The following is a 27877-nucleotide window of genomic DNA, read 5'->3' on the forward strand; positions in this document are numbered from 1 at the left end:
CAGTAATTGAAAACATTTATTTACCCCTGAGCATTTCAATGGCAAAGAGAGGTTCAGGGAAATAAATAATAAATATTTTGAGTTCATTTCATGAAATAAACAACCACAATGATTTAAAAATACAATTAAAAAGACTGCATGGGGGCTTGAAAGTACGGTACTGCTTATTACATTACACATCAAAACTCCTATTCACGATAAGTATCTTTCAAGCTCAAAGCACTATAAGCCAAGGAAACTAAGTCCAATTTGAATTCTGAACGATAAACAAGCAAATACAAAATCAACATATCAAAAGGACAACATTCATTCTCATTTATTAACAGATTTGATCACCTAATTATAGTACATAAAGGAACAGGTACCACCTGATTATGCCAAATAATTTTGGGAGGGTCATTATATTTGTTATGAATAGAACATAAGCAAAACCAAATTTAGAGGGGAAATGTGTTGCTCTTCAATAACATGACTGTTTTGGCTATGCTAGCACCCCAAACAAGTCTGTATATCTGAGAATGTGAGTGTACCCAGATGCTAAACTGAGGCAGTGGCGCCGCCAAGGGGTGGCCAGGGGGAGGCCACCCTGATACAATCACTGGCTCCCCCTCGCGAGTCGCATAATATGTTTCTGAGTATGCATAATATGCTTCTGACATCAATAATGTATATTTTTCTTAATAGTTCATGTGAAAGGAAATAAATGCAGAGCCAGCCAGCCGCTTTTGACCGTCCGTCACTGCGTCATCCCTCCCCCGGCCTGCTGCTGCACAGTGCACTGCCAGATGACAGTCTGCCTCATGGGCAGCAGCTGAGCTCAGCCTCATGTCTCTGGTGGCATCATCGGAAGGTAGCCTAGCTGGCAGCTGACGGCAGAGTTGAGACTACCAGACTGCTAACCAGTATGTAAGTCATACATTTATTTTACTATAAGTAGTATTGTATGTATTCACTAAACTGTTCGTTTGATGGTGTCAAAATAGCTTGCTAGCTTGAGTTAGTTAGCTAAATTAGGTATTGGGGGAGCTTAGCTAGCTAGTTTATGCCTTAAGGTTACTCTGCAGCATAGAGAGTATTAGCTAACTATAGTTAGAGTTACCGTAGCTTTCGAGAACGATTTTCAAACCACTTGATGAACTTAGGACTGCCAGAGCATCTAGCTAGCTGACGTTATGGGCTGGTATAGCGTTAGCGTACTAGCTACGATTAGTCACTGTAGCTATGACAATTTGCAGACAATGAAGAGAAAGTCCACAGATATCTCTTTCTTTAAGAAGAAAAGTAGGACAGGGGAGATGCAGTCGAAGATGATAACATCACTGATCAAGCCAATGAACAGGCAGAGGCAGCGAGAGAGCATGACAGAAGAGAGGCAGAACATGACAGTGACCAACAGGCACAGGCAACATCAGCGCCCTGCTGTTCTGGATGACTGTGTGATAACGCTCACGGTAGCCGATGTGAACAAATCCTTTAAACAGGTCAACATTCACAAAGCCACTGGGCCAGACGGATTACCAGGATGTGTACTCAAAGCATGCGCAGACCAACTGTCAAGTGTCTTCACTGACATTTTCAACCTCTCCCTGACAGTCAGTAATACCTACATGTTTCAAGCAGACCACCATAGTTCCTGTGCCCAAGGAAGCGAAGGTAACCTGCCTAAATGATTACCACCCCGTAGCACTCATGTCGGTAGCTATGAAGTGCTTTGAAAGGCTGGTCATGGCTCACATCAACAGCAGCCTCCCGGACACCCTAGACCCACTAATTCGCATACCGCCCCAACAGATCCACAGATGACACAATCGCACTCCACACTGCCCTTTCCCACCTGGACAAAAGGAACACCTATGTGAGAATGCTGTTCATTGACTGATGAAACAAAAATAGAACTGTTTGGCCATAATGACCATCGTTATGTTTGGAGGAAAAAGGGGGAGGCTTGCAAGTCGAACAACACCATCCCAACCGTGAAGCACGGGGGTGGCAGCATCATGTTGTGGGGGTGCTTTGCTGCAGGAGGGACTGGTGCACTTCACAAAATAGATGGCATCATGAGGAAAGAAAATGATGTGGATATATTGAAGCAACATCAAGACATCAGTCAAGAAGTTAAAGCTTGGTCGCAAATGGGTCTTCCAAATGGAAAATGACCCCACACATACTTCCAAAGTTGTGGCGAACTGGCTTAAGGACAACAAAGTCAAGGTATTGGAGTGGCCATCAAAGCCTTGACCTCAATCCTATAGAAAATGTGTGGGCAGAACTGAAAAAGCGTGCGTGAGCAAGGAGGCCTACAAACCTGACTCAGTTACACCAGCTTTGTCAGGAGGAATGGGCCAAAATTCACCCAACTTATTGTGGGAAGCTTGTGGAAGGCTACCTGAAACATTTGACCCAAGTTAAACAATTTAAAGGCAATGCAACCAAGTACTAGTTGAGTGTATGTAAACTTCTGACCCACTGGGAATGTGATGAAAGAAATAACATCTGAAATAAATCATTCTCTCTACTATTATTCTGACATTTCACATTCTGAAAATAAAAAGTGGTGATCCAAACTGACCTAAGACAGGGAATTTTTACTAGGATTAAATGTCAGGAATTGTGAAAAACTGAGTTTAAATGTATTTGGCTACGGTGTATGTAAACTTCCAACTTCAACTGTAGCCCTGTTATTGTGTTACTTTTTTTACTTTAGTGTATTTGGTAAATATTTTGTTAACTCTTCTTGAACTGCACTGTTGGTTAAGGGCTTGTAAGTAAGCATTTTACAGTAAGGTCTACACTTGTATTCGGCGCATGTGACAAATAAAGTTTGATTTGCATTGACAAACAGCAGCATGGCACGAAAGTGCGGAACAGGCATCAACAACAGTCCCAGAGGCTGACAACCAAACGATGCAGGACTCAGCTAGAGCTATTCAACCCGTTCCTGGACCAACAGGTGAAGTTATGACGGTGTGACAGTGCCCCTGATAATGAAATGGATGGCTAGAGTGTAACTTTGTCTGGATAAATGTATGGTTAAAGCATGTCTACATTGAGTTATGACATGGTAGTTGAGTTTGAATAGAATTGTCTATAGGCCGATATTACATTTTAGTCATTTAGCAGACGCTCTTATCCTGAGCGACTTACAGTAGTGAATACATTTTTTCCCGTACTGGTCCCCCGTGGGAATCGAACCCACAACCCTGGCGTTGCAAACACAGATGCTCTACCAACTGAGCCACACGGGACCATTACAAATGTAATCGGTAATTACTATGGAGAGGGGCTAGCTACTCATATTATTATTATTTTAAAATCAGAATAACTGATTTTGCCTCATTTCATCCTAGATATATCCCAGTCAAGAGCAGAGGTGCCCAAACAGCCACATCTGTAGTTTTTCCCTCAGACCCTTCTGGGGGATAGAAGACAGGGCTTCATGAAAGAGTGGTACAGTATGCATAAATGGCTGGAATACTCTGAGTAAAGACTATGCCTACTGCTATGCTTGCCGGCCGGCACTTCAGTCTCCCCTCAGGTGATTCAGTGTTTACATCTGAAAAAAGCAACTTACAAAGATGGGGGATTTGCATGATATTTTACAGTCCCCACAATTCAACTTGGGCACATCAAGGGTATCACATTTCCACTCCAATAGTTCAAAGACATGTCAACACATAAGGAGTCATTTCGGGCAGGTTCATTCATTCCAATTGTTGATGTGCTTCTCTCTGAGGCGAAGAGAAGATTTTCTAAAGAAAATTGTGTCATAACGCAAGGGATACAAGCCTTAAATCAGCATGTGAGTGCAGTTTTTCTGTGCTAAAGTTAACACCCCCAAATTGCTCAATCGCTTGTCACTCATTGTATTTCTCAAGACAGTCTTGATTAAGTGTAGAGTCAAGAAGGGCTAGGGCCATAAATCTTGATGATTTTGTGGATGTGTTTGCCAAAAGACACCGCAACAGGCAAATAAAGCTGTATTGAAAAGAATGTAGCCTAATAAAGCAGGGATATGAATAGGTTGTGAGTAGGCTATAGTAAAATGTGTATTGTTGTCCATGATTATGCTTGTTTTGTTTTTCATTTTGGGACATATATAATAATATTTTTGTTTACAAAAAGACACAGCAACAGCCGAATAAAGCTGTATTGAATATAATTGGAGGCCTCTGGGTGGTGTTTTTAAACTTGAGTAGGCTTGTTCCCAGTAAATGTTTTGTTCCTTACAATCAATGTACTCCTTCAAATTAAAGCTGTATACTTGTCTTTTAAAGGAAAAGGACAACTAGCCTATTTGAAGAACAATGAATCACCTAACACATGTATATACAGATACATAACACCTTAAAACAGGATTGTTGTGGAACTCAAAATGTTAACTGTACTGGTATTAGTCTATGCACATCAGATAACTAGTAACATTAACTGTAAAATAAGAAACCAAAGTATATCAGTATGCGATTCTTTAAACTCATTTTGATATCGTTTTCAACTAGCCTATATACTACAACAGCATAATAGAATTCTTGAAATTCAGTTAAGGCTTTTGGTCTGCCACCCCCAATATTTTCAGTGGCCCCATCTGGCCACCCCTATGAAAAATGTCTGGGGTCGCCACTGAACTGAGGGACTTAGAGTACTTATAAAAAAAATCGATCCCAAGACACTTCACATGATAACTATAATATGTCAGTTAAAGAAAGGTTCCCAGATATCCCCTGCGAAAAACTCAAGCCACAGTGCTACGATTTCTCCCCATTGTGGACACTCTTATGTCTGGTAAGGTTAGTCAGGAAGGAGAAGCTCTTGTAACATAGTTTGCACTTGAAGGGCTTCTCCTTAGTGTGAACGGTCTGATGCATCTTCACATAATTCGCCTGAGCGAAGCGCTTCCCACACGTGGGGCAGGCGTACGGCTTGTCGGCATCCGTCCTAATACTCAGCCTCCCACGTTGTGACCCAATGACACCAGAGGAGGTGGAAGCTGGAGCCACCACCCTCAGGTGGTCAGTGTTTGAGCTCCTTCCTTGACCTCTAGCCATTGTTTGGGTGTTGTTGGGATTGTGTGCTGTGTTGGTAGGGTAATGATGAGGTAGCTGAGGAAGACTAGACCCAGGTCCAGGCCTTTTATGAACCCAGTCACTAGGCATTAGACGAGACCCTGAAAGAGAAGACAGATTTCCTGTTAGATTCCCATCAGCGGAGTCTCCCACCACTCTCTCTGAAGGCTGAATCCCAGGGTGACCTGATCTGTTCATCATGGATACTGTGGTGTTTGTATCATAGGAACAGGAGGGTCTATCTCTATCAGCCCCAGGCTGCAGACTGGATCCCTGACTGGAGCCTCTGTCTCTCTGATGACCACCAGGACTGTTGTTCAGTCCACCTGTCCACTGGTTGTGTTCTGTGTGGTGGTGGAGTCTCTGTCCCGGATCCGACTCAGGAAGGAAGAGCGGCGGCTCCTGATCCATGATCCTGATCCGGGGCCAGGGTTTGTGACCAGCCACCTCAGAGGTCCAGTCTCTCCCACCAGCAACACTGGATATCAACAAGTCCTCATGGACTGCAGACTGTAAAAACAAATGGAAGAGAAATCATAAAGGTTTATATAACAAACTTTTTGCTGTACACACAGAAACATGACAAGATATTAACCACAGTCAATGGGGATATAGGGGATATAACCGGGTTGGGTTGGGGGATACTTTGGAAAAGGTTCAACATTACATGAAAACACTTTTTAATAATGAAGCATTTTTACAGACATCTACTCTGCCTCATCATACTCATTCTTTCCTCAGTTCACCTCATCCAGTTCCCTACTACATCCTAAACCAACACAATTAACTACAAACTAACTAGTACTACATTACATGGGCTGTGTGCATTTTCTGCTGGTGTATCCTGAGGTAGCTCCTCTGAGAACCTCTTCCAGCAGTGTGTACAGGTGAACGGCCTCTCTCCCGTGTGGACCATCAGGTGCATCTTCATATGGGACGAGTCAGAAAAACAGGCCCAGCACAGGTGGCAGCCCAACAATTTCTCCCCCATATGCATCCTCTGGTGGATCTTAACCTGCTTGGGGAAACTGAAGGATTTCCCACAGAATGAACACGGGAAGCGCTTCTCTTTGCCACCGGATCTACTGATAGCATTACTACTACTGTCATTTGTGAATGGGCTTGTGTAGCCTTTGTTGCGGCATTGTCTGAGATCTGTTTTAACATAAGGAGAGGAGGACGAAGGCCGGGGAGTGTGTGTTGTCTCAGGGTCCATGTTCCAGTTGATAGATCCTATAGAAGGCAGGCTGAAGGCAGCACCTGTTAGGGGGTTAACCTGAGGCTCCATCAGTCTCTCTGAATCACAACTATAGGAGCAGGACGGAGCATCACTAGCTGAGTCTGTTCTCATACAGACACCTCCCCGTCCCCGCGGACCAAATCTACTCCTCACCCTGGTCTCAGCCAGTCTGTTGTCATGGAGAATAAGTTCGGTTGCTGTTGTGTGTTCGACTGTCTGTTTCTGGTTAACTTCTCTAGGGTATGTGGGACTGTAGCGTCCCACCTCGCCAACAGCCAGTGAAATAGCAGAGCGCGAACTTCAAAACAACAAATCTCAATTCAAATTTCTCATACATACAAGTATTATACACCATTTTAAAGATAATCTTCTCATTAATCCAACCACACTGTCCGATTCAAAAAGGCTTTACGGCGAAAGCATAGCATTAGATTATGTTAGGATAGCACCTAGACAAGAAAAACCACACAGCCATTTTCCAAGCAAGGAGAGGCGTCACAAATACCAGATATTACAGATAAAATTAATCACTAACCTTTGATGATCATCAGATGGCACTCATAGGACTGCATGTTACACAATACATGTATGTTTTGCTCGATAAAGTTCATATTTATATCCAAAAACCCCATTTTACATTGGTGTGTAATGTTCAGAAATGTTTTGCCTCCAAAACTTACGGTGAATGAGCACATCAATTTAAAGAAATACTCATCATAAACGTTGATCAAATATTCAACTGTTATTCAAAGAATTATAGATACACTTCACCTTAATGCAACCGCTGTGTTAGATTTCAAAAAAGCTTTACAGCGAAAGCAAACTTCGCAATAATCTGAGTACGGCGCTCAGTCACAAAACCAAACCCGCCATTTTGTGGAGTCAACAAAACTCAGAAATAGCATTATAAATATTCACTTACCTTTGATGATCTTCATCGGAATGCACTCACAGGAATAAAGTCAAAAGTCCATCCTTTATGTCCAAATACCTCCATTTTGTTCGTGTGTTCAGTCGAGTTATCCAAATTCACTGTGCTTGCGCAGTGAGTAGAGACGAAAAGTCAAAAAAGTTATACTACAGTTCGTAGAAACATGTCAAACAATGTATAGAATCAATCTTTAGGATGTTTTTATCATAAATCTTCCATAATATTCCAACTGGACAATTCCTTTGTCTTCAAAAAAGAAAGGGAACACAGCTAACTCTCACGGGAGTGCGCGCCACTGAGCTCATGTCATTTTCTCAGTCATCTGATTCCAATGGCTCTTATTCTCTCCCCAGTCACAGTAGAAGCATGAAACAACGTTCTAAAGACTTGACATCTAGTGGAAGCCTTAGGAAGTGCAAAATGACACCCTTGACACTGTATACTGGATAGGGAATCACTTGAAAAACTACAAACCTCAGATTTCCACACTTCCTGATTTGATTTTTTCTCAGGTTTATGCCTGCCATATGAGTTCTGCTATACTCACAGACATCATTCAAACAGTTTTAGAAACTTCAGAGTGTTTTCTATCCAAATCTACTAATAATATGCATATCTTAGCTTCTGGGACTGAGTAGCCAGCAGTTTACTCTGGGCACCTTCTTCATCCGGACGTCAAAATACTGCCCCCTACCCAAGAGAGGTTAACAGTTTTGTTCCCCAGCCCAGAGTTGAGGACGCTGTCCCATCCACTGACCTCTACTATGTCGCTTCTGGTCCTGGCCTGTTCAGTGATGTTGTCCCCTGGGCCCTTGGTTGCACCCGTCACAGTCTGGGAATCCAAGATGGCCGCCCAGTCTCCTCCGTTTGCCTCCAGCCAACCACCTGCAGGAAGACGTTTCAAAATAGACTTTACAAACATGTCAAAGAACTCATAGACCAATGGAGTTTGAGTCAATTACCTGGTCAAGTTCATACATTATAATGTGTGTCTTAGTATGTACACACAAGTTGTATTGATTTCATTTTATGAATGAAGAAAATCAAGAATGAATAATAACAGGCACATTATTATTCCAATTGAAGAGCTATTACTGTATGTAGGCTATATGTATTTCTCTCTTACCTTGCTCCCCTATCTTTAGTCCACTCCGCAGGTCAATGCTCTCTGGTCCGTCATTCATTGTCTCTTCTTTGATTAGCAGCAGATCAGGATTCCCATCCTCCATGTCTACTGGCTGTAAGAGATACAGAGTGAGAGGATGTTGGATCAAGACATCTGATATGAGCACCCTGCTATGGAGCATCTTCTGATTGGGCAGTGAAGGATTGCTATAAGTACTACGCAAACATGTTAGGTAATTTGATACTATGAGAGCTTCATCTGGGTGGACTGAGCACTGTCAACACTGCTCACCCAGTTCCCGCTCCAGCCATTGTATCCAGCAACTTTAAGGAGGTCTGTCGAATGCTCACGTGGATGGCCAAGGACCTGGCAATGTCTCAGCTCACTCAGCAAATAGCTGCAGATGATCCTATGCCTGTTAACCCTTAAGTGAATGAGCTGAATACCCCCTCTAAATCTCGTAGGGGGCTAATGCACCTAAATGTGCGTAGTATGATTTTTAAAAATGGGCACAATTGACATTTGGATACATAACTAGTGTGCTGACATTCTGGTTCTCTCGGAAACATGGTTCTGTCTCTGAAAAAGACATTGAAGTATATTATAATGTATTTAAATGTGACAGATTACAGAAGGGGGGGGGGGGGGGCTATATACCGTGCCTTCAGAAAGTACTCTTATTCCACATGTGGCTGCGTTTCAGCCTGCATTCAAAATGGAGTAAATAGATGTTTTATCTCACCCACACACACACACAATACCCCATAATGACAAAGTGAAAACTTTTTAGATATTTTTGAAAATGTATTGAAAATGAAATACAGAAATATCTATTTTACATAAGTATTCACACCCGGGTCAATATTTTGCACCATCGAGTACAGCTCTGAATCTTTATGGTTAAGTCTCTAAGACCTTTCCACACCTGGAATGTGCAACATTTGCCCATTATTATTTCCAAAATTCTACAAGCTCTGTCAAATTGGTTGTTGTACATTGCTAGAATATGAATCTCAGGTCTTGCCATATATTTTCAAGTAGATTGTCCACTCAGGAACATTCACTGTCTTCTTGTTAAGCAACTACAGTGTGTTAGGTTCTTATTTTTCAGAGTAAATAACTCACAGACACTAGAGAAGCTTTAACCAAGTTGAATTCTTCCCAAAGGTTCTGTTCAGCTGTAATCAGACAGCAAAACATTTCTCACATCAGTTATATACATCCTACTTAAAACACTCCTTCTGCAATCCTTACAGTTTAAGGCTCCACAGGAAGCTAATAAAGAGGGTAACAGGATAACAAACCTTTATTACTCCCTTAAAAAAATCTGTCCTCACCTCACGACCTCAACCCCTCCCATCTAATCTACAGATGTCCATTGGTTTTTCTTCAGAGAACCATTAACTTCTGACATAACCCAGTCTCTTTCATTTCCTATCATTCATTATCTCAATTATCAAAGTTTAGCCGATTCCAACAAGTCTATATTTGGCCTTGTGTTTCAGGTTATTGTCCTGCTGAAAGGTGAATTCATCTCCCAGTGTCTGGTGGAAAGCAGACAACCAGATTTTCCTCTAGGATTTTGCCTGTGCTTAGCTTCATTCCGTTTTATTTTATCCTTAAAAAAATCCCCAGTCTTTGCCGATTACAAGCATACCCATAACATGATGCATGAAAATATGGAGAGTGGTACTCAGTAATGTGCTGTATTGGATTTGCCCCAAACATAACACTTTGTGTTCAGGACAAAAAGTGAATTGCTTTGCCACATTTTTGGAAAATGTATTCTGTACAGGATTCCTTCTTCTCCCCCTCTCCCCCAGTTTTTTCCTATCACATCCATTAAATTCTGTAATTGTTTTAAAGTCACCATTGGCCTCATGGTGAAATCCCTGAGAAGTTTCCTTCCTCTCCGGCAACTGAGTTAGGAAGGACGCCTTTACCTTTAGTAACTGGGTGCATTGATACACCATCCAAAGTGTAATGAATAACTTCACCATGCTCAAAGGGATATTCAATACCTGTTTTTGTTTTTACCCATCTACCTATAGGTGCCCAGCTTTCCGAGGCATAGTAAAACCTTCCTGGTCTTGGTGTTTGAAACTGTGTTTGAAATTCACTGCGTGACTGAGGGACCTTACAGATAATTGTATGTGTGAGGTACAGAGATGAGGTAGTCATTCAAAAAAATCATGTTAAACACTATTATTGCACACAGAGTGAGTCCATGCAACTTCTGAGACTTGTTAAGCACATTTTTACTTATTAACTTATTTAGGCTTGCCATAAAAAAAGGGTAGAATATTTATTTACTCAAGACATTTCTGCTTTTAATGAATTTTGTAAACATTTTGAAAAGCATAATTCCACTAACATTATGGGGTATTGTGTGAAGGCCAGTGACAAAAAAATATAAATGTAATCAAATTTAAATTCAGGCCGTAACACAACAAAATATGGAAAAAGTCAAGGGGTGTGAATACATTCTGAAGGCACTGTATGTAAAATATAATTTCATGGTGTCCCATTTTTTAAAATATATTTCTGTTCCCAAGAAATTTGAGCTCCTGGTTGTAAATGTGTCCATAAACCAGAATACACATTTATTTGTTGCTGTGAGTTACTCCTTGCTGCCATGGAGGATGCTATTGGTGCTTTTTCTGAGTGTTTATCCTTTTTCCCCAGCCTCAGATCAATTAAAGAGTACTGTGCATTCGAAAAGTATTCAGACCCCTTGACTTTTTCCACATTTTGCTACGTTAAAGCCTTATTCTAAAATAGATTTAAAAAATCCTAAGCAATCTATACACAATAACCCATAATGACAAAGCAAAAACAGGGTTTTGGAAATTTTTGCAAATGTATTAAAATTAAGAAACAGAAATACCTTATTTACATACGTTTTCAGACCCTTTGCTATGAGACTTGAAATTTAGCTCAGTAAATGCACTGAAGCGTAGAAATTCCTCTTCTTCCCTGCCTAAGCAAGTTATGTCTGACTCTGGCTAACTGATAAGAATAAGATAAGTGATGCTTTTAATCATCATTTTACCTCGGTAGGCTTTTTATTTGAGTTCAACTATGGTTTAATTTAAACTGGTCAATCGACTGCTCTTCCCTCTGCCAGACTCTAGCTGGTTAACGAGTCAACTTGTAGTGAGTCTTTGTTTAAATTTCACCAATTTACTACCTGTTATGTGCTAGATGACTTGCTGATAGGAACATTTAAAAAATGGTCAACTTCATAGTCATAATTTCCACTGCTCCTGAGTGCAATAGCGGAAAGCTTTACCCCACTCCAGCCAACGGTTGGCTTTGCGCATGGTGATCTTAAGCTTGTGTGCGGCTGCTCGGCCATGGAAACCCATTTCATGAAGCTCCCGACGAACAGCTATTGTGATGACGTTGCTTCCAGAGGCAGTTTGGACGTTGGTAGTGCAACCGAGGACTGACGATTTTTACACGTTACGCACTTCAGCACTCGGCGGTCCGTTCTGTGAGCTTTTGTGGCCTACCACTTCTAGTCTGAGTATTGAATACTGACAAATTCTCTAAAACAACGTTGGAGGTGGCTTATGGTCGAGAAATTAACAAATTCTCTGGCAACAGCTCTGTTGGACATTCATGCAGTCAGCATGCCAATTGTACGCTCCCTCAAAACTTGAGACATCTGTGGCATTGTGTTGTGTGACAAAACTGCACGTTTTAGAGTGGCCTTTTATTGTCCCCAACACAAGTTGTACCTGTGTAATGATCATGCTGTTTAATCAGCTTCTTGATATGCCACACCTGTCAGGTGGATGGATTATCTTGGCAAAGGAGAAATTCTCACTAACATGGATGTAAACAAATTTGTGCACAACATTTGAGTGAAATAAGCTTTTTGTGCGTATGGAGAATTTCTGGGATTTTTCAGCTCATGAAAAATGGGACCAACACTTTACATGTTGCTTTTATATTTTTGTTCAGTATAACTGGTTTAAGAATTACTTGACAGATTGAATTCAATGTGTATCAACAGATGGTGTTAAAACCGGTTTTCTGGACAAAACCAAAAGGTATATCAAAGGGGTCAATTCTGGGTCCTGTACTTTTTACTGTTTACATTAGCAATATTGTTTCAGGTTACAAAAAAATGTAACCTGCACTTGCATGCCGATGATACTATTGTGTATGCTATTGCCCCCACGATTGACCAGGCTCTATCTGAACTACAGTCTGTCTTCATCGTATTACCGAAAAACTTTATTGACCTGAAATTAGTATTGAATGCAGGTAAAACTAAGCATATGTTGTTCTCTAGAGCACATAAAAACAACTCATAGCATATGTACTTTGGACAGTGTCCATATTGATCGTGTCCCTGCCTACAAATGTCTGGGCATCTTTATAGCTGAAAAGCTGGTATTTAAAAATAAAATGGATGAGTTATTTACGAAGCTGAGAATAAAAATAGGCTTCTTCTAAAGAAATAGGTCATGCCTCTCGCTAAATAGTAGACAGCAAATTATTCAGTCTATGGCGACATCGTCTATATGAATGCAGCTGCCACTTCATTAAAGCTGTTAGATGCTGTAATCATAGTGCTTTATTATGGGCGACAGATTTAGTACTCATCAATGCAATCGCTATCAGAAAGTTGGTTGGCCCTTTTGATGTCGCGTAGGTTGATACATTGCTATATTTTAATTTCTAAAGCCTTTTTACAAATACTCCCACTGTACCTAACATTATTGCTAAACTTTAGACGTATGAGTTACCACACCCGGTGTCAGGGTTGGCTAACTCAGGGAATTCCTTTGGTCTCTACTGAGTTCGGTTAATCAGCTTTAGGTTTTCTTGCACCTTCTTTGTGGAACAATATTCCAAATGTTACATTTGATGTTTTGGTGCCTCTAAGGCTATTCAGAAGGCTAATTGAGGACCTTATTACTGATTAATGTGTTTGTTTTCTATGATTGTTTTTCTTTCTGGTTTCATTTTGGATTTATATTTTGATGTGTGTATATTCTTAAATGTTTGTAATTCAGGGCTCATCGGTAAGAGAGGTCTCAGTATGACTCCCTGATGAAATACATTTTAAATAAAAAAACATGTTCGTTATTTTGATTACTTGACACTAATGGTTTGATCATTAAAAGGCATGGTCCCATAGTTTAGACAAAATTAAATCCACAAAGCATCTCAGAGTAAGAGTGCTGACGATTAGGTCCACACCTGTCTATATCGTCTTATTCATTATGATCTAAAAGGCTAAATTGATCCTAGGTCAGCACTCCTACTCTGAGAAGCTTTGTGGATACGGGCCCTGACCTAATACCATACAGACAGTAGTTCAGTGGGCTCACCTCAGTGTGACTGTGTGTGGTCCTGTGCTGCTCAGCTGGTTCCTCTGTGGGTTCAGGAGGAGATGTAGTCTGGTTGTCCTCCATGATCATGGTCCCCTCAGGCTTCCCCAATCCCTCCTCACACCCCTCCTCCTTCACCAGCAGCACCTCTGGACCTTCCTCTTCCTGGAAGAGAGGTGATACAGATTAAATAGACATACATATACAATAGATACATAATGTGCACACACAGATGCAGTGGCTTGCAAAAGTATTCATCCCCTTGGCATTTTTACTATTTTGTTGCCTTACAACCTGGAATTAAAATAGATTTTTGTGGGTTTGTATCATTTGATTTACACAACATACCTACCACTTTTAAGATGCAAAATATTTTTTTCTTGTGAAACAAACAAGAAATAAGACAAAAAAACTGAAAACAAAAAAAAGAACTATTCACCCCCCCAAAGTCAGTACTTTGTAGAGCCACCTTTTGCAGTAATTACAGCTGCAAGTCTCTTGGGGTATGTCTCTATAAGCTTGGCACATCTAGCCACTGGGATTTTGATCATTCTTCAAGGCAAAACTGCTCCAGCTCCTTCAAGTTGGATGGGTTCTGCTGGTGTAAAGCAATCTTTAAGTCATACCGCAGATTCTCAATTGGATTGAGGTCTGGGCTTTGATTATGCCATTCTAAGACATTTAAATGTGTCCCCTTAAACCACTCAAGTGTTGCTTTAGCAGTATGCTTAGGGTCATTGTCCTGCTGGAAGGTGAACCTCCGTCCCAGTCTCAAATCTCTGGAAGACTGAAACAGGTTTCCCTCAAGAATTTCCCTGTATGTAGCGACATCCATCATTCCTTCAATTCTGACTAGTTTCCCAGTACTTGCCGATGAAAAATATCCCCACAGCATGATGCTGCCACCACCATGCTTCACTGTGGGGATGGTGTTCTCCAGGTGATGAGAGGTGTTGGGTTTGCGCCAGACATAGCGTTTTCCTTGATGGCCAAAAAGCACTCATCACCCCGAGTACCTTCTTCCATATGTTTGGAGAGTCTCCCACATGCCTTTTGGCAAACACCAAACGTGTTTGCTTATTTTTTTCTTTAAGCAATGGGTTTTTCTTTTTTCTGGCCACTCTTCCATAAAGCCCAGCTCTGTAGAGTGTACGGCTTAAAGTGGTCCTATGGACAGAAACTCCAATCTCCGCTGTGGTGCTTTGCAGCTCCTTCAAGGTTATCTTTGGTCTCTTTGTTGCCTCTCTGATTAATGCCCTCATTGCCTGGTCCGTGAGTTTTGGTGGGCGGCCCTTTCTTGGCAGGTTTGTTGTGGTGCCATATTCTTTCCACTTTTGAAAAATGGATTTAATGGTGCTCTGTGGATGTTCAACGTTACGTATATTTTTTTTATAACCCAACCCTGATCTGTACTTCTCCACAACTTTGTCCCTGACCTGTTTGGAGAGCTCCTTGGTCTACATGGTGCCGCTTGCTTGGTGGTGCCCCTTGCTTCGTGGTGTTGCAGACTCTGGGGCCTTACAGAACAGGTGTATATATATACACTGAGATCATGTGACAGATCATGTGACCCTTAAATAAAGTCCACGTGTGCAATCTTATGTGACTTCTGAAGGTAATTGGTTGCACCAGATCATATTTAGGGGCTTCATAGCAAAGGGGGTGAATACATATGCACCACCACTTTTTCGTTGTTTATTTTGTAGATTGTTTTAAACCTGTTAGGGATAGGGGGCAGTATTTTCACGTTCGGATGAAAAGCGTGCCCAGAGTAAACTGCCTGCTACTCGGGCCCAGAGTCAAATATTTGCATATTATTAGTTAGATTTGGATAGAAAACACTCTGAAGTTTCTAAAGCTGTTTGAATGATGTCTGTGTATAACAGAACTCATATGGCAGGCAAAAACCTGAGAAAAATCCAACCAGGAAGTGGGAAATCTGAGGGTTGTAGTTCTTTAATTGAATCCCTGTCCAAACTACAGTGTCTGTGGGGTCATGTTGCACATCCTAAGGCTTCCACTAGATGTCAACAGTCTTTAGAACCTTGTTTCATGCGTCTACTGTTACTGGGCAGAGAATAAGAGCTGTCTAAACCAGTGGACCAGTGAGTTGTTTACTGCCCGCTCACACAAGCGCACCGCTCCTTCTTTTTCCTCTGTAATGAATACGCTATTGACCGGTTGGAATATTATCGAAGATTTAGGTTAAAAAGACCCTAAGGATTGATTGTAAACATCGTTTGACATGTTTCTATGAACGGTAATGGAACATTTTGACTTTTCGTCTCTGGTTTTGCACTCGCGCATTTTGCCTTTGGATAGTGATCTGAACGCGCAAACAAAAGGAGGTATTGGGACATAAATATGGAGTTTATCAAACAAAACAAACATTTCTTGTGGAAGTGGGAGTCCTGGGAGTGCATTCCGACGAAGATCAGGAAAGGTAAGTGAAGATTTATAATACTATTTCTGAGTTTAGTTGACTCCAGAACTTGGCGGGTAACTGTATAGCTTGCTTTGATGGCTGAGCTCTGTACTCAGAATATTGAACAATGTGCTTTCGCCGTAAAGCGATTTTGAAATCTGACACAGCGGTTGCATTAAGGAGAAGCGTATCTATAATTCTTTCAATAACTGTTGTAAATTTTATCAACGTTTATGATGAGTATTTTTGTAAATTGATGTGCTCATTCACCGGATGTTTTTGGAGGCAATACATTTTCTGAACATCACGTGCCAATGTAAAATGGGGTTTACGGATATAAATATTAACTTTATCGAACAAAACATACATGTATTGTGTAACATTGAGTCCTGGGGATGTCATCTGATGAAGATCATCAAAGGTTAGTGATTCATTTTAACTGTATTTCTGGTCTTTGTGACGTCTTTCCTAGCTTGGAAAATGGCTCTGTGGTTTTTCTTGTTTAGGCGCTGTCCTAACATAATCAAATGTTATGCTTTCGCCGTAAAGCCTTTTTGAAATCGGACAATGTGGTTGGATTAATGAGAAGATTATCTTTAAAATGGTGCATAATAGTTTTATGTTTGAGAAATTTGAATTATGAGATTTTTGTTGTTTTGAATTTGCCGCCCTACTATTTCACTGGCTGTTGGCCAGGGGTTCCGCTAGCGGAACGTCTGTCCATAATTAAACAAGTAATTTCTTTAATTTCACTTCACCAATTTGGACTATTTTGTGTATGTCCATTACATGAAATCCAAATAAAAATCAATTTAAATTACAGGTTGTAATGCAACAAAATATGAAAAACACCAAGGGGGATGAATACAAGGCACTGTAAACCATGGCGAGCAACCGGAACGAATCCGTTGGACAGGCATTTGATTTTTTTATAGGGGAGCACGTTTTTTGGGGGCCTCCTATGTGGATATATGCAAATAATAATAATTCAAGTGTTCAATAAATTGTAATTGTGGAGTGGCTTTGTTACAACTATGAAACAGAAAGCATAGGTGTTGGAACCCGGTATATATCCTGTTATGGATAGGGGGCAGTATTTTCACGGCCGGATAAAAAAACGTACCCGATTTAATCTGATTATTACTCCTGCCCAGAAACTAGAATATGCATATAATTATTAGCTTTGGATAGAAAACACTCCAAAGTTTCTAAAACTGTTTGAATGGTGTCTGTGAGTATAACAGAACTCATTTGGCAGGCCAAAACCTGAGAAGATTCCTTACAGGAAGTGCCCTCTCTGACCATTTCTTGGCCTTCTACACTCTCTTTATTGAAAACTGAGGATCTCTGCTGTAACGTAACACTTCCTACGGCTCCCATAGGCTCTCAGAAGGCGGCAGAACGGTGAATGATGACTTTGTAGCCCATTGCTGAAAAACAGTAGCGCATTTGGATAGTGGTAGATCTGAGAACAATGAGACTGGGGGCGCGTGCACGAGCCGACACCATGTTTTTATTTTCAGTCTTTGAACGAAAACAACGACTCCCGGTCGGAATATTATCGCTTTTTTACGAGAAAAAAAATAAATAAAATAAAAATAAATTTAAAAAAGAAATCGCATAAAAATTGATTTTAAACAGCGTTTGACATGCTTCGAAGTACGGTAATGGAATATTTTGAATTTTTTTTGTCACGAAACGTGCCGGGCGCGTCACCCTTCTTTACCCTTCGGATAGTGTCTTGAACGCACGAACAAAACGCCGCTATTTGGATATAACTATGGATTATTTGGAACCAAACCAACTTTTGTTATTGAAGTAGAAGTCCTGGGAGTGCATTCTGACGAAGAACAGCAAAGGTAATCCAATTTTTATTATAGTAAATCGGAGTTTGGTGAGTACCAAACTTGGTGGGTGTCAAAATAGCTAGCCATGATGGCCAGGCTATCTACTCAGAATATTGCAAAATGTGCTTTCACCGAAAAGCTATTTTAAAATCGGACATAGCGATTGCATAAAGGAGTTCTGTATCTATAATTCTTAAAATAATGATGTTTTTTGTGAACGTTTATCGTGAGTAATTTAGTAAATTCACCGGAAGTGTTCGGTGGGAATGCTAGTTCTGAACGTCACATGCTAATGTAAAAAGCTGTTTTTTGATTTAAAACAACAAAATAAAAATAAATACATCAAACAGCCAAGACGCACGGTCAGCAAGATGCACGGTCAAATGACGAAAGTAGTCATTACAAGCGAAAATCATCAAAATAGAACGCTGTGGAGTGCGTTGCTGAATTTGTTTCTTGCTTTAGATGAAGGGCCTGCTCTTTGATAATGGCCTGTAGAATTCTCACCGGCTTGTTCCGAATGGTGCCGTCTGCTTTCCTGTCTCACCATTTCGTTTGGTGGTGGCGCTCAGTGCGCACAATTATGTATTTTATACGCTTAGGAGTCGGAGGGATAGGTTCAGGTTGAGGCTCAGAATCAGAAGAATACTCAGAGATGTGATCATGATTCATTCTTCCCCATATTCAGATTTTGAAGCAACGCTAACAAGTGCATCCATTCATCTTGGCCTTCATGCCATTGTAAATTACGCACGCTCTCACTGTGTACTCCAAGTAGGCGGAATAGACTGAAAGAGTACATACCATTTTTTATTAGAATTACACTGCTCAAAAAAATAAAGGGAACACTTAAACAACACATCCTAGATCTGAATGAAAGAAATAATCTTATTAAATACTTTTTTCTTTACATAGTTGAATGTGCTGACAACAAAATCACACAAAAATAATCAATGGAAATCCAATTTATCAACCTATGGAGGTCTGGATTTGGAGTCACACTCAAAATTAAAGTGGAAAACCACACTACAGGCTGATCCAACTTTGATGTAATGTCCTTAAAACAAGTCAAAATGAGGCTCAGTAGTGTGTGTGGCCTCCACGTGCCTGTATGACCTCCATACAACGCCTGGGCATGCTCCTGATGAGGTGGCGGATGGTCTCCTGAGGGATCTCCTCCCAGACCTGGACTAAAGCATCCGCCAACTCCTGGACAGTCTGTGGTGCAACGTGGCGTTGGTGGATGGAGCGAGACATGATGTACCAGATGTGCTCAATTGGATTCAGGTCTGGGGAACGGGCGGGCCAGAACGGGCGGGCCAGCATCAATGCCTTCCTCTTGCAGGAACTGCTGACACACTCCAGCCACATGAGGTCTAGCATTGTCTTGCATTAGGAGGAACCCAGGTCCAACCGCACCAGCATATGGTCTCACAAGGGGTCTGAGGATCTCATCTCGGTACCTAATGGCAGTCAGGCTACCTCTGGCGAGCACATGGAGGGCTGTGAGGCCCCCCAAAGAAATGCCACCCCACACCATGACTGACCCACCGCCAAACCGGTCATGCTGGAGGATGTTGCAGGCAGCAGAACGTTCTCCACGGCGTCTCCAGACTCTGTCACATGTGCTCAGTGTGAACCTGCTTTCATCTGTGAAGAGCACAGGGCGCCAGTGGCGAATTTGCCAATCTTGGTGTTCTCTGGCAAATGCCAAACGTCCTGCACGGTGTTGGGCTGTAAGCACAACCCCCCCCTGTGGACGTCGGGCCCTCATGGAGTCTGCTTCTGACCGTTTGAGCAGACACATGCACATTTGTGGCCTGCTGGAGGTCATTTTGCAGGGCTCTGGCAGTGCTCCTCCTGCTCCTCCTTGCACAAAGGTGGAGGTAGCGGTCCTGCTGCTGGGTTGTTGCCGTCCTACGGCCTCCTCCACGTCTCCTGATGTACTGGCCTGTCTCCTGGTAGCGCCTCCATGCTCTGGACACTACGCTGACAGACACAGCAAACCTTCTTGCCACAGCTCGCATTGATGTGCCATCCTGGATGAGCTGCACTACCTGAGCCACTTGTGTGGGTTGTAGACTCCGTCTCATGCTACCACTAGAGTGAAAGCACCGCCAGCATTCAAAAGTGACCAAAACATCAGCCAGGAAGCATAGGAACTGAGAAGTGGTCTGGGGTCACCTGCTGAACCACTCCTTTATTGGGGGTGTCTTGCTTATTGCCTATAATTTCCACCTGTTGTCTATTCCATTTGCACAACAGCATGTGAAATGTATTGTCAGTGTTGCTTCCTAAGTGGACAGTTTGATTGACTTGGAGTTACATTGTGTTGTTTAAGTGTTCCCTTTATTTTTTGGAGCAGTATAGAATAGATCAATAAAATAGAATGGCCCGCCCTGTCCTTCATCAACAATTGGTGATTACATAATAATGCATCGTTCGCTTCCCCTTGCACATCAACCCATCATACTTTAGCCTACTTCATTTATTTAATCTGTTATGATGTGTGTGAATTTCGTTTCGGTATAGTTTAGTTTCAGCTTCGAGATAATTATCGGCGTGATTATCAACTGGGCATGGCATCTTCAACTATTGGAGAAGGCCCTATTGTGGGGAGAAGGGGCAACTTGGAAAACCAAAATGACATGCCCTCCTAAAACGTTTTAACACCAGTTCTGTTTGTGATATTAAGATTCTGAAAGTGTGTATTATAGACTTATTTAGGAAAAGTCAAGGACCGAAAGGGGCATGACTTTAAAAATAGCAGAGTAGCCTAATGCTTTTTTTTTTAATTCATGAGTAGTCCAAATGATTGCTTTAGCACTTCTATTGTGGGTTTTATAGTAATGACATGTAGTTTAACTGTAAAAATGTATTAGTCTACCTTTTAATGTGGCATGAACACAACACGTCATGTTTTCATCTGATTGTAAAACAAATCACTTCAAAAAGTAGGTTACCTTCACACGTTAGTCCAAAATAGCATCGGAACAACTGACAGAGTGCCTTTCTGTTTTACAATATGTAGCCCATTTATCTGATGTGGTCAAAAAAGAGAATGTCATGCCATACTGTTTTAGTCCAGACAGCATCAGATACATGGGCTACACATACTGAGACAGAGGGGTGCGGTTTTGGTTGCTCGGATGCTTTATCTGACAGCGATGGGTCTTTCTGTCGGCACACGTCTCGGTCAAATAAATTATAAATATTTTAATATTTTATTTGGACAGGTATGGAGATATTGTATGGCGGGCCAGGCCCCCACAGACCCGCCCATGATGCTGTAATAAACACACTTTCAACATGAAGTTTTTTACTACCCCCACTACAGTTACAGTGGGTGAAAAAAGTATTTGATCCCCTGCTGATTTTGTACGTTTGCCCACTGATAAAGAAAGGATCAGTCTATAATTTTAATGGTAGGTTTATTTGAACAGTGAGAGACAGAATAACAACCAAAATATCCAGAAAAACACATGTCAAAAATGTTATAAATTGATTTGCATTTTAATGAGGGAAATAAGTATTTGACCCCCTCTCAATCAGAAAGATTTCTGGCACCCAGGTGTCTTTTATACAGGTAACGAGCTGAGATTAGGAGTACACTCTTAAAGGGAGTGCTCCTAACCGCAGCTTGCAACCTGTAAAAAAGACACCTGTCCACAGAAGCAATCAATCAATCAGATTCCAAACTCTCCACCATGGCCAAGACCAAAGAGCTCTCCAAGGATGTCAGGGACAAGATTGTAGACCTACACAAGGCTGGAATGGGCTACAAGATCATCGCCAAGCAGCTTGGTGAGAAGGTGACAACATTTGGTGCGATTATTCGCAAATGGAAGAAACACAAAAGAACTGTCAATATCCATCAGCCTGGGGCTCCATGCAAGATCTCACCTCGTGGGGTTGCAATGATCATGAGAACGGTGAAGAATCAGCCCAGAACTATACAGGAGAATCTTGTCAATGATCTCAAGGCAGCTGGGACCATAGTCACCAAGAAAACAATTGGTAACACACTACGCCGCGAAGGACTGAAATCCTGCAGCGCCCGCAATGTCCCCTCGCTCAAGAATACATATACGTGCCCGTCTGAAGTTTGCCAATGAACATCTGAATAATTCAGAGGACAACTGGTGAAAGTGTTGTGGTCAGATGAGACCAAAATGGAGCTCTTTGGCATCAACTCAACTTGCCATGTTTGGAGGAGGAGGAATGCTGCCTATGACCCCAAGAACACCATCTCCACCGTCAAACATGGAGGTGGAAACATTATGCTTTGGGGGTGTTTTTCTGCTAAGGGGACAGGACAACTTCACCGCATCAAAGGGACGATGGATGGGGCCATGTACCGTCAAATCTTGGGTGAGAACATCTTTCCCTCAGCCAGGGCATTGAAAATGGGTCGTGGATGGGTATTCCAGCATGACAATGACCCAAAACACACGGCCAAGGCAACAAAGGAGTGGCTCAAGAAGAAGCACATTAAGGTCCTGGAGTGGCCTAGCCAGTCTCCAGACCTTAATCCCATAGAAGATCTGTGGAGGGAGCTGAAGGTTCGAGTTGCCAAGCGTCAGCCTCGAAACCTTAATGACTTGGAGAAGATCTGCAAAGAGGAGTGGGACAAAATTCCTCCTGAGATGTGTGCAAACCTGGTGGCCAACTACAAGAAACGTTTGACCTCTGATTGCCAACAAGGGTTTTGCCACCAAGTACTAAGTCATGTTTTGCAGAGGGGTCAAATACTTATTTCCCTCATTAAAATGCAAATTATTTTATAACATTTTTTTACATGCGTTTTTCTGGATTTTTTTTTGTTATTCTGTCTCTTATTGTTCAAATAAACCTACCATTAAAATTATAGATTGATCATTTCTTTGTAAGTGGGCAAACGTACAAAATCAGCAGGGGATCAAATACTTTTTCCCCCCACTGTATAAAGCGCTGTCGGGTGTATGCAGAATAGGGTGAGATTAGATGTGATGTAAACTAAAGAGTCTCAATGCAAGTTTTAGAATGAGAAGTCACATTTTGTGTTTATTAAACATTTTCAAGTGTTAAATACACCACATGAAAACCATACATACACATCTCTGCATGCCTGGCAGACATCTCAGCTTGTATGTGGACCCACCACCTCAAGCTCAACAAGACGAAGAAAAGAACATTGAAGCCGTGACTCGCTCCTGCAGGTTCATGCTCTACAACAGGGGTGTTTAGTTTGACACGTGCTCTATAACATCCATAGAGTACGACCTTTCCTCACACAGAAGAGGCGCAGGTCCTAATCCAGGTGCTTGTCACCTCCCGTCTAGACTACTGCAACTCTGTTGGTTGGGCTCCCTGCTTGTGCCATCAAACCCCTGCTGCTTATCCAGAACGCCGCAGCCCGCCAGGTGTTCAACCTTCCCAAGCGCTCCCATTTCACCACGCACCTCCGCACATTCCACTGGCTTCCAGTCGAAGCTTGCATTCACTAGCAGACCGTGGTGCTTGCCTACGGAGCAGCAAGGAGAACTGCCACTCCCTACTTTCCGGCTATAATCAAACCTTACACCTCAACCCGAGCACTTCGTTCTGCCACTGCCACCTCTGGTCTCTTGGCCATCCCACCCCTACCGGAAGTCAGCTCCCACTCAGCCAAAGCAATGCTCTTCTCTGTCCTGGCACCCAATTGGTGGAACCAGCTTCCCCCTGAAGCTAGGACAGTAGAGTCCCCCTGAAAACATCTGAAACCCTACAGTACCTCTTCAAAAATAATCTTAAATGAATCCAACCCCCCCATTAAAATAAATAAATACAAATTGTATTTTCCTACTTGCACAGATATTGCTGATAACTACTTTATTGAGGTAAACTGTACTTGCTATGACTGTGATAAGTTGCTCTGGACAAGAGCATCTGCTAAATTATTAAATTGTAAATGTAATATGTCTCAACAAAAACATTATCAGGAACTTGATAAACTGCATTACTTTTCTCCTAAAACTTGTCTTGGATAAGAAATTAAGTAGTTGAATGCAGGTAATGAAACAGGCATTTCTGAACACCATATAGCCTACACAGTACAAACAATATGTAACTGACTTTTTAGGCTTATATATGCATTGTATATCACACAATATCTGGATGCAATATTCTACCTAGTAATTTTCAACACTGAAATGTGTTACTCTCATTATTCCAAATGCATCTGTGGATCTTTTCTGCTGACAACAATGAAAATCAGAAGCTATCGAGTGGAATGATTTTTCTGCAGGTGTATCTTGAGGTAGCTCCTTTCTGAGAACCTCTTCCCGCAGTGCAAACAGGCAAACGGCCTCTCTTCCGTGTGGACCTTCAGGTGCATCTTCAGGTTGCCAGCCTGGGCAAAGCACATATGACACCGGGGGCAGCTGAAGGGTTTCTCCCCTGTGTGGACTCTCTGGTGCCTCTTCAGGTGGCAAGCCTGGGTGAAACGCATCTGACACTGGGTACAGATGAATGGTTTCTCCCCTGTGTGGACCCTCTGGTGTCTCTTCAGGTTGCCAGCATCAGCGAAGCACATGTGACACTGGGTACAGCTGAAGGGTTTTATCCCTGTGTGGACCCTCTGGTGGATCTCCACCTTCTGGGGACAGCTGAAGCGTTTGTTACAGAACACGCAGAGGAACTGTTTCTCTTTGCTATTTCCGGATGTTGGTGTCTGTCCCCGAACCTTGGCCCTTTGGTCTTCTGAGTTCAATACCTGATCGAAAAGGATGCAGCCATGTGAATTGGAAGGCCCCATCGATGTGGATACAGGTTCACAATCTCTGAGCACGTGCAAATGGGAGTGGGTCGCGACATTTGGATTTGTCTCCAAGCTTTCCCTGTAATCTAAGAAATATCTGCCTTGTGAGTGTCCTTCATCTAAGTGAGTCTTGTCTACATTCCATGTCAGAGGCCCGTCGCCCTCCACTTTCACAGTCACGTTATCTACCACTACATCCTCCTCTTTCTTATCTAGGCACCCTTCAGAGTATACACTACTACTGTTCCGGTTCCAGTCCCCTCTAGATAGATCAGTCTGTGTTTCTAAACCCAAGGCCATGTTGCCAGGGTCCATCTCTGTAGTGTAAGAACAAGACAGATCTTTGCCCGTCTCTAACACATAACCTGAGTCCCGATGGGAATGAACCGTCCTCGGGCTCATGATACCGTAAAGCAAATACTCTGAGCCGGGAGCAGGAGGACAGCCCAGTTGTCCCAACTCCAGTCTCTCTGGGTCTGATCTGTGGTCAGATCCTATGTGTAAGAGCCTGTGTGTTACAGTTAAATTCTCGCTTTCTGTCTCTGACTTGAGGACGGCGTTCAGCGTTCCACTGACCTCCATGATGCTGCATCGGTTCTTCGGCTGGGGCGGGGCAGCAGGGTCCTCCGTGGCTAAAGGGGGCGCCACTCCAGCCACTACGCCAGTCTGGATGTCTCTGCTGTGTCGTGGGTCATCTCCTTCAGTCCTCTCCTGCTTGACCAGAGACGATCCTCCAGGACCTGCAGCCTCTGCATCTGCAGACTGACACAAGAAGAGAGGAGGTTATTGTCGGTACATGAGTTGAATTGGATAACAATGTTGTAAGGAAGTCTCACAAGCTCCCCTGTGGCAGATAAATAAGGACGTACAAATGAATAGCTGAGGGGAACCTTTCTGAAATAAACGAACCACATTTGATGTACTGTCATTTTTACGTTACACAATGACACCAACCTCTATTACGATAACATGCTGGGTTGAGGTTCCACTCCCCTCATCAACAGTGATTGGTTGGTCATCTCTCCACGCGTTGTGTCCCGCTGGCTTCACAAAGCCCCTGTGTCCTCCAGTAAGATGTCCTTCACCTGAGAGTGATTGTGGGAAAAGAGGTGGTTAAGTTAGGTACTGTCAATGCTCAATGGTATATTGTACACTATTGTCACTGTCTACAATTGGCAAGGATGTAAGGTAACACTTATAACACTATTCATAACTTTTTGATGTACAATTTATTGATTGATTATATTCCATGCATCCTTCAAAAAATATTAAGTAAAACAAAAGGAAATTCAAGAATTTGGTTAGAATATGATAGTGTCTTTGTCCAAGAAGAATTTGTTCTTAATTGATGTGCCAGGTAAAATAAAAGTTTTTGTAAGATAGTTAAGTAATCAGGGGAAGTTGCATACTATCCAAAAACTGACCAAGACTCAATTCTGGGTAACACATCTGAACACATGAGCAGAGGGAGAAGGGGCGACAGGCCCCTGCAGGCTTCTGCAAAATGTACCTCTTGCCATTCCTCTGTATCGGTCGAGGATTTTGACACTACTTGGACGACTGGCGAGGACGCGCTCTCGAATTGTCCTCTCTGCGCGCTCCCGTGACACCTTCAGTTCCAATAGCTGTAGTTTCCTCCGCAATCCCCTGTTTTCTTTCTGGCTTTGAGACATTTCCAAACGAAACACGGCATAGTCGTCGTCTACGAGTTTACAGATCTCTGCCACGGCTGCATTCGCTAGCACCTCCATGATGGAGGCTATTTGAGTGTGAAAAACCATACAGTTAGCCATTGTTTGCTAACTTTTGCAGCTAGCTAGCGTTACCTAGATAACATATATCAAGTTCTATCTCCAACGCGAATTAAACACTACATGAGGTAAATATGTGATGCTGTGCTGTTAAATGGGTCATATTTTAAGGTTCCATTGTGTTAATAAACGTCCAAATAAAAACGTTAGCGTGGAAATGGTTCTAAGTCACCTGCTCACTTCCGTTTACACAGAAGAGAAAGGGACTTATTTGTTGGCGTCATAGCTTAAAGGGTGTGGTTAAATGAAAAAGAAATGCGCGCTGTCCTTTGAATTACGGTACTCCTTATTACATTACACATCAAATATCCTATGATCAGTATCTTTCAAGCTCAAAGCAGACTTGTTTACAAAGAACAGTGTTTTAGAATAGAATAGAAAATAATAAATAACTTTATTCCAAAGACTCTAAGGTAAATATTCAACTGTCCTAGCATAGGTTTACTTTTTCTTGTGAGTTTCCGGCAGGCAGAATTGACACTGTGTTGCTGTCTTTTATAGGTCGGAGTGTGAATTGCACATTGTCACAGAAAAGAAGGGTGGAAAATAAATCGCACCACTACCTAACCCTACACATATACAAGAATATACCAATACTTTAGCCCTACCAGATCCTACTCCAGACCAACAGCTGCTGCCACTACCACATCTATTTTCTGGGATTTACGCTCCATCAGTGCAGACAATTAATAACCATACCAATAAATCCAACCTCACTAAAACTCATCCTGGATTGCTCTCTTCGCCTACTCACTGGGGGCTCCCAGTCAAATCACTTACCCTTGGGCTATCCTCTACTCTCGTCACTGCCTCAGCATAGGTAACTTTCTGCCCCACTCAAACTCGTCTCTCTCGCAGAGCACCTCGTATCCCCAGCTGTATGGGTGCCCCTACCCCATTCATAGACGTTAACTACCGCCTATTGATGATAGAACCGATGTTAGCTCTAAACGTCAACACCTATCGCTTGCGGTACGGTTTTGGAAACATAAGGAATGCAAGTTTCATATCAGCAAAAATAAAACAAGGTTAAAACAACAGGCCTTTATAGTGTTACGACTAGTGTTCCCACACGTCAATGGTTGCATTCCAAACACTTAAAAGACACACCCTCTCCCCTCAGCCCTCAAATTAAGTGAACACTTCTGATGTCGTATCATGACGTCTGACGAGTTGACACTTGCAGGGAAAGGGGCGAGGAAAGAATTCATAATTTTAAATTGGCCGCTCTTGCCCGAAAATGTGTCACTCGTTCATCCCACCGTTGTGTTTTCAGTCATCATGGTAACTGTTGTGTGTGCCTTATATGCG

The 27877-nt window shown here is 42.2% G+C and overlaps 1 protein-coding gene across 2 annotated transcripts; it reads right to left on the minus strand.

Moving 5' to 3' along the window:
- LOC106610081 (uncharacterized) lies at positions 1-26913 on the minus strand. Of its 2 annotated transcripts, XM_082978193.1 has the most exons (8): positions 26266-26913; positions 25710-25840; positions 25332-25517; positions 13706-13870; positions 8358-8469; positions 7989-8116; positions 5246-5570; positions 1-5161 (listed from the first exon to the last, which is right to left on the minus strand). In XM_082978193.1, the coding sequence occupies exons 1-8, from the start codon at positions 26546-26548 to the stop codon at positions 4743-4745; spliced, it is 1749 nt and encodes a 582-aa protein (XP_082834319.1). In that variant the 5' UTR covers positions 26549-26913; the 3' UTR covers positions 1-4742. The 2 variants fall into 2 exon arrangements, with proteins under 2 accessions (XP_082834319.1, XP_045579107.2); XM_045723151.2 differs by having other exon boundaries at positions 1-5570; positions 26266-26911.
- Positions 26914-27877: the final 964 nt, after the last annotated feature.

The sequence above is a fragment of the Salmo salar genome, chromosome 08 (assembly GCF_965601325.2).
Source record: "Salmo salar chromosome 08, fSalSal1, whole genome shotgun sequence".
NCBI classification, from domain to species: domain Eukaryota; kingdom Metazoa; phylum Chordata; class Actinopteri; order Salmoniformes; family Salmonidae; genus Salmo; species Salmo salar.